Source organism: Actinia tenebrosa, unplaced genomic scaffold (genome assembly GCF_029948245.1).
Source record: "Actinia tenebrosa isolate PJP-AT-01 unplaced genomic scaffold, QUT_ActTen_1.0 utg344__unscaffolded, whole genome shotgun sequence".
In the NCBI taxonomy this organism is placed as follows: Eukaryota; Metazoa; Cnidaria; class Anthozoa; order Actiniaria; family Actiniidae; genus Actinia; species Actinia tenebrosa.
The window spans coordinates 125,001-136,925 of NW_028292606.1; the positions used below are offsets into that span (position 1 = coordinate 125,001).

Below are 11,925 nucleotides of genomic sequence, written 5' to 3' on the forward strand. Positions count from 1 at the left end.
CATCTCTCAGTAAGGTTGTTCCTGCAGTCATGATCATCTTGAGATTTGTGGTGTACCTTGTTTTATTTGTACCGAGACTCATTTGCACAGATATAGGTAAGACAAGCAACTTGTCTATAATGTTATTCACTTTTTACCAAGAGAAATAATTGAAACCATGGAGATGCTCAAGCTGCAATCAAATGATCATTAAAATGCAATCAAATGAAGCACGGGTTAATTGTGCTAATGATGGGGGTTGATCCTCGGACCTTGTGTCATATGTGAGTAGAGTTGCTGGGTTGCTGTCTCCTATACTTTGAGGCTTTTTCAAAACATTCGTCGCTTTTTCTTCTGAAACATCGCTGCAATGTTTTGTTTTCCAGGAACGCTTTATGATGATGTGAAGTGTTTTCTTTCACTCATTGCGCCTAACAACCAAGTTGTCACAGGAAATACCAGAGAGACCAATAGAAATGGAAATATAAGGATCACAGGAAAAGACAATGAAACTGAATGCAAGGAACAAAGAGAAAAAGGAAAGAAGGAAAGAAATCCTGACCAAGAAAACGCTGCTCAATCTCGTGACCAGCTGGGCGTGGCAGCGTCCAGGAAAACGGCATTCGAGAAAGCTCCTGAACAACATCAACCAACTGCTACCAAGAAACATGCTGCACCTAAACAAGATCGCGTCACGACCCAAGGAATCCTGATTGGTTGCTGTCTTGCTGACCAACCAATAGTAGAAAAGGTGAATGATGAAAAAGCAAAGAAGAAGTCAAGAAGAAGACGCAAGAACAAAGCAGCAAAATCAGCAGGGAAACAAACCACAGCAGTTGTAACTGAGATGGAGCAGACCAGTTCAGTTGCGGTGAAACAAGATGAAGTAGTATCGACAAAAACAGGTATTATGAATGGGAATACCATGAAACTATTCAAATCAATAATCCAAGAATCTAATTTTAAAAGCGTCCTTAAATTTCATTAAACCCTGAAACAACCTCTGGGCTGATCAAAGTCAGGGCACGGCTAACTCAAAGATCGAAGCTTAAAACGACCTCTGGGCTGATCTAAGTCAAGGCACGGCTAACTCTCAGTTAGGGCTGGCCAAAGTAAGGACGTAGCTAACTCACAGATTGAACCTTGACTCAAATTCTGGGCTGATCTAAGTCAGGTCATTCTCACTGATCGTATGATGGGTATTGTGAGGAAGCGGAAAATCTAAGTATACCTGGAGGAGAGAAATCCTCCAATCAATTGTAGACAAGCACAAAATACCTCAAGGCCCCAGGGTTGGGATGTGAATGCACTAAATAAAACAGGAGTAATAACGTAATCTATATTTTCTGGCTTCAGAAAGTTGTCCACTGAAGAACACCACATGTACAGCAACAGCAGCTCCAACGCAATGCAACACCTACCATACTTCTACTAGAAGACGAACCCGTCGCAGTTACAACTTGGGATCCTACATAACGTACGAACAAAAGAAACAATTGTTTGCTAAAAAGAAACAACACAAATAGACTGACTGACAAGGTTTCATCCACGACATGGTTCAACTGGCTTTTGTTTCCATCATAACTGTCTTGTTTGAAGGACTGGGCAGGACACCGTGGAGAGCGGACGTGTTTTTGAGCGCTCCATCTTTTGAGCACTTTTTTTTGTAGTTACTCATATAATTTTGTTCAAAGTATTGCAATGTAAGACAAACTAACCAAGGAGAATGGCAGACGAAGACGAGAAAGCCACAAGAAAGCGAAGAAGACGAAGTAAAGGTTCTCAAACTGACGCTGACGAAGACATGTCACAATCGCCTACATGCTGCTGCCAAGAGATGTTAGAAAAGATCAACGAAAAGCTGGATTTAGCTTTAGCAGCAGCGCATGAAATAGAACATCTAAAGGAAAATATGAATGTCTTAACGACAAAGAATCAAGATCTGGAAAAAAGTCTCCAATTCGCACACGAGGAAATTGCTGACCTGAAAGTCGAAATTAAAAACATAGCCGAAATCACCTCCATGCGGGATCAAGATGTTAATCAACTAATAGAAGACGTACGAGAAGAGAAGAGTCGTGGAGTAAAGTTGGAGAGCCATTCACGAAGAAACAATTTAAGATTCTTTAACATTCCCGAGTCAGCAAGCGAAACCTATGAAGATGCTGAGAAAGCACTTAGGAAATTCATAGAGAAAGACCTGAAAGGAGGTATCAATCTCGCAAGTCAAATCAGTTTGGAAAGATTCCATCGATTAGGAAAAGGAAAAGACCATTTGAAGACAAGGCCTCTTATAGCCAAGTTCACCTTCTTTAAAGAAAAAGAAAAGGTACGAAGTATGGCCAGAAATTTGAAAGGTACAGCTTTTGGAATCTCAGAAGACTTCGCCCCTGAAATTTTAGAGGTAAGAAAGAGCCTAATGCCGCTGTTGAAGAACGCTCACAAGGAAAATAAGAAAGCTTATCTAAAGTACGACCAATTGTTCATTGACGGTAATCTATATGATGGACATGAAGCTTACAGACCTTACATCTTAGAACGTCGATAGGTTTAATATCACATATTTAATCTTATAACCATTTGTAATGATATATTATAAGTAGTCTGTCCTACTCCAACATCTGCCTGCCACACTAGTCAGCCCTCTGTTGTCATTTCAATCAAATATTTTTGGTCTTAGAACCGTGTCTTATTTATTATAATAAGCTTTTTGATGTTTATTAGTATTTTCCTTTCGATTTTCTTTTGCCGTTTTTCTTTTTGTCCTAGTAATCTTGTGCTTAATGATAATTTGCACTGTTTTTCTGCGAAAAGATGCTCAAAAAAATTAATTTGTTCAGATCGCAAATGGTTTAACTTAAGCTTGAACCTTGCTCAAAATTTGCATTTCCAAAAAGGAGGCCCTTTTGTTAACAAAAATTTCCCTCATGAGCTCTAAAGCGAATTTAAATCCCTTTCAGGTAAAATGCATTTCTTTAAACGTCAGGGGACTAGGTAATACAATAAAAAGGAAGAACATTTTTGCTTGGTTGCGCAAACAAAATGTCCAATTAGTTCTCCTTCAGGAAACTTATAGCTCTAAGAATGAAGAACAAATTTGGAGAAACGAATGGGGAGGTCGTGTTTATTTCAGTCATGGAACAAAACATAGTAGAGGAACAATGATTCTTTTTAATCCTTCTTGTGATATTGTTGTTAAAAACAATATCGAAGATGAAAACGGTAGATTTATAATCTTAGAAACTGAAATTGAAGAAAATCCAACCATTATTCGCAAATATATATAGTCCCAACAACTTAAGTAAGCAAAAGCAATTCTTTGGTGAATTGCATGATCAAATAGAAAGATATTTTGGTGAAAGTATTATAATTGGCGGTGATTTCAATTGTGCATTAACATCACTAGATAAAGAAGGCGGTCTACCGGTTATACAAAAACAAGATGCTATAGAAAGCATCCACACGTTAATAGATCACGCTCAACTGACGGACATTTGGAGAGATTTGAATGCTAGCAAGAAACAATTTACATGGAGAGATAAATCAGAAAAAATTCAGTGTAGGCTTGATTACTTCTTGGTATCGAAGCATCTTAAACAATATACACACAATAGTTACATATCGTACGCTCCGGAATGTGACCATTGCGCAGTTTTCATTGAACTTAAAACCGAACATTTTAAAAACAAAAGAGGACCAGGTTTCTGGAAATTTAATAACTCGCTCTTAATCGATGAAATATATACCGAGAACCTACGCAAGAATATTCCAATCTGGAAGAATAAATACAAAGATTTAGAGGATAAATGCCTGTTTTGGGATTTGATTAAAATGGAGATCAGAGCCTTTTCGTTAAGCTATTCAATTAGGAAAGCAAAAGCTAAAAAATGCCAGGAAAAAAAATATTTCGAGAAGATAGATGAGCTTACGAACACTCTATCAGCAGCGAAATCAGAGGAAAAAAGGGCGGAGACGATTGCAGATATAAACGATACCAAAATGAAATTAAAAGCTCTCCTGGATGAAAAAACCCAAGGATCAATTGTCAGAAGTAAAGTTCGCTGGTACGAACAGGGCGAAAAAAATAACAAGTATTTTTATGGTTTAGAGAAAAGAAATGCTTCTAGAAAGCATATTACAAAATTACACATTTCAGATGAAAAGATTACCGAAAGTCCGGAAGAAATTCTTTTGGAACAAAGGCGGTTTTACGAAAAACTTTATCAATCGTACGTATCATGTTGCGACGAATCTTTAAATAATGAATTTCTTTCACCCTCCAACCTAAAAACGCTCAATGAAAATCAGACACGTGCGTGTGAAGGTCGTCTGACCAAAAAGGAATGTCTTAATGCACTGTTAAAATTTTCGAAAAACAAAACTCCCGGAACGGATGGTTTATCTGCAGAATTTTACCGCTTTTTTTGGCAGGAGTTGGGTGAAATTATGGTTGATAGCTTCAACTATAGTTTACAGAAAGGCGAAATGAGTATTAGTCAAAAGCAAGGTATCATCAACTTAATTCCGAAGAAAAAGAAAAACCCGCTTTTTCTAGAAAATTGGCGCCCTATTTCTTTATTAAATACTGATTACAAAATAGCTACAAAAGCGATAGCTAACAGAATAGAAAAGGTATTGCCTTCCATAATAAACCCTAATCAAACTGGATATGTTAAATCGCGATACATTGGAGAAAATATTCGATTAATCTCGGATATCCTGCAGTACACTTTAAAGCTAAACATTCCTGGAGCAGTCGTTTTCGTTGACTTTAAAAAAGCCTTTGACTCTTTAGAATGGGATTATATGTTTAATGTTCTTAAAAAATTTAATTTTGGTCCGCAATTAATCGCTTGAGTTAAAACGTTTTACAGTGACATCTCAAGTTGCGTAATAAACAACGGATATGCTTCAGATTTTTTCTCTTTAAAGCGTGGTGTTCGACAAGGTTGTCCCCTGTCCGGCCCACTTTTCGTGCTTGCTGTTGAGATGTTAGCATATGCCATTAATAATAACTCTGAAATTAAGGGCATCAACATTAGGGGCAATGAAATTAAACTTACGCAATACGCCGACGATACAACATGTTTTATGGAAAATGAAGAATCTATACAAAATCTCCTGAAGCTATTAGAAAGCTTTAAAACCATTTCGGGATTGGAAATAAATATCAATAAAACCGAAGCGATGTGGATCGGCTTGGATAAGGGCAAAACGTCTCATCCCTTCGGGTTGAATTGGACCTCGGAACCCATTCTAGCTCTCGGTATTTATTTTACGCATAACAACGAGTTAAGCAATCAATTAAATTTTTAAGAAAAATTAAAAAAACTAAAGAGCTCCCTCTATGTTTGGAAAAAACGTAATCTATCCCTTTATGGTAGAATTAATATTGCTAAAACGTTAGGGTTGTCAAAACTTATTTATAACGCCTCCGTTCTACCGGTCCCAAATAACTTTGCTACGGAAGTAGATAAGATCACGTTTAATTTCATTTGGAAAGACAAACCAGCCAAAATAAAGAAAAGAACTATAATTGGCGCTAGAGAGGAGGGAGGGTTGAATATGGTATCTTTTAATCATATGGATAAAGCCCTCAAACTTGCTTGGGTCAAACGGTTATTAGATGGAAGAGAAGCGGAATGGAAAGTAATACCACATGAAACTCTAATTAGATATGGAGGACTTTTCTTGTTGACGTGCGATTTTGATTTAAAGATGCTAAACATAACCGGTATACCGCCCTTCTATGAGAATATTCTAAGATACCTTCAAGATTTCAACTCAAAAACCTCTTCAAAGAAAAGTATTCTAGAAAAAAGTATTTGGAACAACAAATTAATTAAAGTCGGTGATTCATCAGTGTTTTATAAATCATGGTTTAACCAAGGTATCAGGACTACAGAGGATCTTTTAGATGCTGAAAACAGATTTTTAAGTTTTTCTGATTTCAAGAATAAATATGGCATTCACACTGATTTTCTTACGTACCAAGGAGTAGTGAGTGCAGTTAAGAAGCTTCTAAACACGGCCTCCAAATTCGAATATGAAAAAACTTATTGTGATTTATCCAAAATGAGTGCAAAATCCATAAGACAGATTTTTGTGTGCAGGGATTTTTTACCGCCCACAAATCAACCTATGATTCTTCAGGAAGGTGTCAACCCTTCCGAACTAAGTACGGTATATTCACTCCCTTTCATTGTAACAAAGGAAATTAAACTCTCGATGTTCCAGTTGAAAATTATTCACAATATACTCCCTTTAAAAAGTTACTTATTTAAAATTGGTGTCACTGAAAACGATATTTGTCCGTTTTGTACTGATCGTGAAAAACATACTTCTAAGCACTTCTTTATTGTTTGTAAAAGAGCTCAATCTTTTTGGAACAAATTTAAAGCATGGTGGTTAGAGATTACTCCTACAGCTGAATTTGAAATCACTACTGCAGCATTAATAATGTATGGTTATCTAACCAACATAAAAAAAAATATTTTGATAAATCATTTAATTTTGATTGCAAAGCAAAACATGTTTTATGCTTTTATAAGTGAGGAATGTTATACCTTTCAAACTTTTCTCAAGCACGCAAAAGCTAAATTTGATTTAGAAAGAAAAATTGCTTTATCCAAATCAAAATGCGCACAACTATCTTTTGAAAAGAAATGGTCCCCTTTTTCTAAATTTTTGAGCAAAGACATTTCAAATAGTGTAGATTGATTAAGATAAGTTTCTCTTTCGAGTTTTTGCAGTGCAAAAATAATAATATATATTCTTTTTGTTGTTGTTTTGTTTGTTTGTTTGTTTGTATTGTCTATTATATACGACAATAATAATTTAATAGGAAAAAAAAATCAGTAGCTCTCGTAATAGTAATGTTATTTATAGTGTGTTGATGTAATGATTTTGTTTATAAGTATATTCCATGTACATCCTTAAAAAAAAAAAAAAAAAAAAAAAAAAAATTCTTACAAGACTATAGCTAAGTGGTCTACATACCTGTAATAAAGCAATAATTGTAAAAAAAAAAAAGAGGAAAGAATGAAAGCCCTTAGTGTTAGTGATAGTTCAAGTACTAGTCATATACCTAGTATTAGTATTATTTGTAAAGTTGATTAAAAATTAAATAAATAAAAAAAAAATAAAATAGACTGACTGACAAGGTTTCATCCACGACATGGTTCAACTGGCTTTCGTTTCCATCATAACTGTCTTATTTGAATGTTTCGTCTTTCAGGGGTGATTCGCCCCAGGCCTCCTCATAAACCGCAATGGCACCCTCTAAGTGGCAACAGCGAACCCTCTATTTAGAAAATATCCAATACAAAATATTTTTCTTGTTTTTACCTAAAAGTTTCAGTTTTAATTCCACATATCAGGTGTTCGAAGAACACTTAGCAAAAATCTTGGATCTGCACCTGGTCTTTTATTGTCATCCATGCATCGGAAGAAAAATGCTTATTCGGGGTGTTTTTATATATACATTAACAATTCATGATAGATGTGTTGATCATCACAGTGAATGAGCGATCTAAGCGAACGCTGTAAAGAAAGACTTGAAAAAATGATTTCAAGCTTCAACGGGAATCGAAACCATGACCTATTTCATAGCTCAGTTGGTAGAGCATCGCACCGGCATCGCGGAGGTCATAAAGGAGGTAAAAAGCCAAGGAAGACGGACTACCAGTGTCCGAAACGAAAAGTGAGTTCTATAAAAAAAATTCTTACTATTTTCTTCGTAACAGGATTTGTTTTCCAAACTTTATAATTGTTTCAGGTGGATGTTCCAGAACATTTTCGCCTTATTTTAGCCCGGAAATACGTCACAACTTAACAGCCCTGTTAGTCAGATAGCATGCGCATATTAACTCTATTCTTTTTGGGTGGGGTAATTAAACGCTAAATAACTCCTGGACCCGATCGCGAATCAACGAACAGTTACCTGATTTCTTGAATTTTACTAAAACTTATCAGAGAAGATTTTCTTTGCAACAAACATGTCAACCGTTTTTCGAAAGGAATCTTTATTCAAATGTCGTGCATGTTTTGATTGCTGTGTTAAATTTAGCATGTATTTAGTAACAAAATGTGCTTAATATTCAGGCAAATATGCAAATATAGCATATGACTTAATCAAAAAATCCCACTCCCCCCTACATAAAACCCTAACCCTTGGTGAGTTTCGCTTTATTTAGGTTATAACGAAAATAATTTTTAAAAAAATAAACGAAGTGTTAAACTCATCACACGTAGATGAGCTTGGCGTTGGTGCTTGGGTGGGAGGAGCCTCGGGAACTCGGCGGAGGTCAGCGGTAACTATGGCAACCCTGTCACCTCCCACCTAGCACCGTCACACTGACTTGGCAGTGGAATACTTACCTATACTTACCTTAGTGGAGGGTGGGTGGGAAAACAAATAGCGTTGGTGTAGCGTACAAACTGCGTAAGCTAGCGTTAGCGATATGAGATAGCGCATAGCGTTAGCGAAATCGGATAGCACGTTGTGAAGTTCCCCCGACGACTCGGCAAACGTGGATTTCCGTTTGGACTCCGAAGACTCGTCGGTCCCACTCGGGCAATCTACCAAGCGATGGCGGCCAGAACATGAAGAGCACTTGTGTGCGAAGCGGCAGCCACTATAACGCGAAGAACACTGCCCCCGATTCCAAGAACGGCATATGGTGTCGCTATTGGATGAGCCCTTGGGTTCTGCTCCTTCAGCAGCTGTAGCACTGAGAGTGCGTGGGACAGATCCCGCGGTGTGGAAACTGTAGAGCTGGCTATTGATGTGCGACCAGTCTGTGAGTTTGCTTGCTGCTGCGTGCTCACGAAAAGCCTTATCGTAAGACAGCCAAGCCCGGCCGCTAAACTGGCGATAGGTTCGCAGAATAAGCAGCTTGTAGAGCAAAAGATCTTTCCAGCGATTGGGAAAATAAGAAGTCAGCACGAGCGAGTAAATGCTGAACGCCTCGACCCACGTCATTATGTCCTCTACCTTTCGCCGCTGGCGCTTGGGCGTAGAGGTCAAAACGATGCGACCATCAAAGAAGAGTTGGGGCTCGTTTTCCGTCTCCACCAGGTTAGGAGAAATGAGATCGCTCATGTCGACGAACTTGCCACTGACGATCTGGGTAACCAGCTTTGCGGGAACGGGGGAGCAACCTGGGCCAACGATAAAAGGCTGATGCAAGACCGCCGAAACAGATGGCAATGATGGCGCCCAAACCGACGAGACGGAGCTCGGCACAGATGCTGAGAAAGCTAGCGTAGCGCTCGTGTCAGCCAATGACTGCGATGGTAGCGTAAAAGTGCTGGCGAATGAAGGTACAGGTAAAATAGACGTACCTGTAGCGTCCTGCGTAGCAGAAACCACTGCGGAGGTGGAAGAAGTTGGCAGTGCAGGCTGTGAAGAATAAGGTGGCGAGGAGGACGAGTTTCCTGACCCATTTGCAGAGGATGCCTCCAAAACCGCTTGAACAACCTCCCGGATAATCTCCTGCCGGTCTTCTGCAGAGAGTACGGCCGTACTAAATAGCGTTGGTGTAGCGTACAAACTGCGTAAGCTAGCGTTAGCGATATGAGATAGCGCATAGCGTTAGCGAAATCGGATAGCACGTGGCGTTAGCGAAATTGGATAGCACCCGATGCAAGCTTCGTCCCCAGATACCATCTGTTCATCATTCATCTCATTGCGTGAGACATTAATTTGCTTATCAGATGGCCGCGAAGCTATAGCCTTTTGATGACAGATACTTGCGATAACAGGCAACTTAGTTCAAGTCTAACTTTGCTTAAATATTTTATTTAACCACATTAAAAAAAAAAAAAAAAAAAAAAAAAAAAAACCACTCATTATTGGAGTACTATGAGTGAATATTTGTCCAATAGACAGCCTAAAAGTCCTTTCTTGCAAACCAGGCATACATGCTAGCGCTCTAGTTTATAACGAGGACAAATGTTAAGTATAAGAATATAGTAAATTCGCAAAGTTTGAGAGTGATACTGAATTGGAAACAGGCGAAGATTTTGCCCCCCCCCCCCCCCCCCATACATACGTCTACACAATTTCGTGACTTTACAGACTACATCATTACCATTTTCCAACCATCAAAAGTTGAGAAAAAACCGTGCAAAACGTGGCTAATAGTACGACGGCACAGCAATCAGGGTGTCTTTTTGTTTTACAACTTTACGTTTTTCAATGAGAAGCTTGACTGCGAGCGCTCTTACTTTTTCTTCCAAACAAATCAAGAATTAATAAATGAACAATCATTTTACAAACAGATGATGTTTGGCTTCAAAGGAAACTCTTACCATATAATATATCTCTCATCAATTCAGTCAGCTAGGCTGTTGCTAGGCTATTGGCATAGAGTAAACACAACTCGCGCACTAGCTCCAAGCTGTGCTGACTCAACGTATGGAAATTGATCATGACGTCACGAATTACCTTATGATGTCTTCCAAAAAGTCTAAAAATAGATTTAAGAACGAATTGAATAAGTCATTATTATTGATGACGTCATAATATCCTCACTTTTTTTCCATTTTGGACGCGCCCCTTGCAAAATTCCTGTATCCTCCTCTGGTGCAATATCTCTTATCGCAAATACGCCCGCGTCTCCGCGGTATACTAAATGATCATACATCGGAGTGAGGCTATCGGGTCGAGTTTGTTATGATTTCTAAGAGAGGCTATGCAAGATATACCTATTTTTTTAAAAACAAGTTGTCGTCGCCAAAGGTGATAAACTATAGCAGTTCATTCCGACATGAAAGTGGTTTCGTTTGAATACAAAGAACATTGAGTCAGTCTCTAAGGTGTTTGTTGTTGACGAGAATAACAGCAGAAACACAAGTCATTCCAGATATTCTTGGGTCTTGGAACTACCTATCTATTATCACTTCTCGCCTATCGCCTATCGCCTATCGCCTATCGCCTATCGCCTATCGCCTATCGCCTATCGCTATCCTATCGCCTATCGCCTATCGCCTATCGCCTATCGCCTATCGCCTATCGCCTATCGCCTATCGCCTATCGCCTATCGCCTATCGCCTATCGCCCGCCTATCGCCTATCGCCTATCGCCTATCGCCTATCGCCTATCGCCTATCGCCTATCGCCTATCGCCTATCGCCTATCTCCTATCGCCTATCGCCTATCGCCTATCGCCTATCGCCTTTGACAATGAAAACGTATATATACGATCTAAGATGTTTTCGTATTGCAGTGGTTATCACGTGCACGTGGACCTCTAATTCAAAGATTGTGGGTTCGAGTCCAAACGGAGGTTTTTTTTTTTACCCTTTTATCCTTACCTTTATAGAGCGTAATGTCTTCCCACTTTAGATCACGTGTCACTCTCTTCAGAACAAGATCCATTACATTCTAATAGCGCAGCGCACTGATTCTAAAAAAAGCTTAAAGATTCGGACAAACATTGCATTCTGTATAACCGCTACGGGGATTATACGAACTGATTTTATTATTTTTACTTAAAGTTACAATAATAACCCATGTAAACTAAGATCAACTGCGATCGGCTGTGAAAATTATCTGCTGAAAGTAAACTTGTAAGTTTGTTTGTCCGAATTTCGCCTTTGTCTTCGTTTTTATGACGTCACGGTTGCGCTGCGCTATTCACTTCGTCCAAACGAATGTAGTTCATACACTCCCGAGAACTAGTGCTAAAGCGCAGTATGGCAGCGTAAAGCATTTACGGCTATGCTAAAATTAAAACTATGTCAAAAAACGAACTAAAGGGTGGTGAATAGCGGCTAATTCAGTAAATGAAATAAAGATAGGTTTACGAGTAGAATTAACGTAAATTTGTTATTTCAGTAAGCCTACAACGTTAAGTTTGAACTTATCTGAATCGATCGGGTGAAGAAGCCAGTAGTTTCTTTTGTTAACGTTTTAAGCAGTTTTCTAGGCTCATCCGCTCTT

General features: G+C 38.6%; 1 protein-coding gene across 1 annotated transcript; it reads right to left on the reverse strand.

Moving 5' to 3' along the window:
* Positions 1–7,192: 7,192 nt before the first annotated feature.
* Positions 7,193–11,361, reverse strand: LOC148904279 (uncharacterized). Its single transcript, XM_089025504.1, has 4 exons — positions 11,298–11,361; positions 10,430–10,451; positions 8,369–9,542; positions 7,193–7,282 (listed from the first exon to the last, which is right to left on the reverse strand). Exons 1-4 carry the CDS (start codon positions 11,359–11,361, stop codon positions 7,193–7,195), a joined length of 1,350 nt encoding a protein of 449 aa, XP_088881630.1.
* Positions 11,362–11,925: the final 564 nt, after the last annotated feature.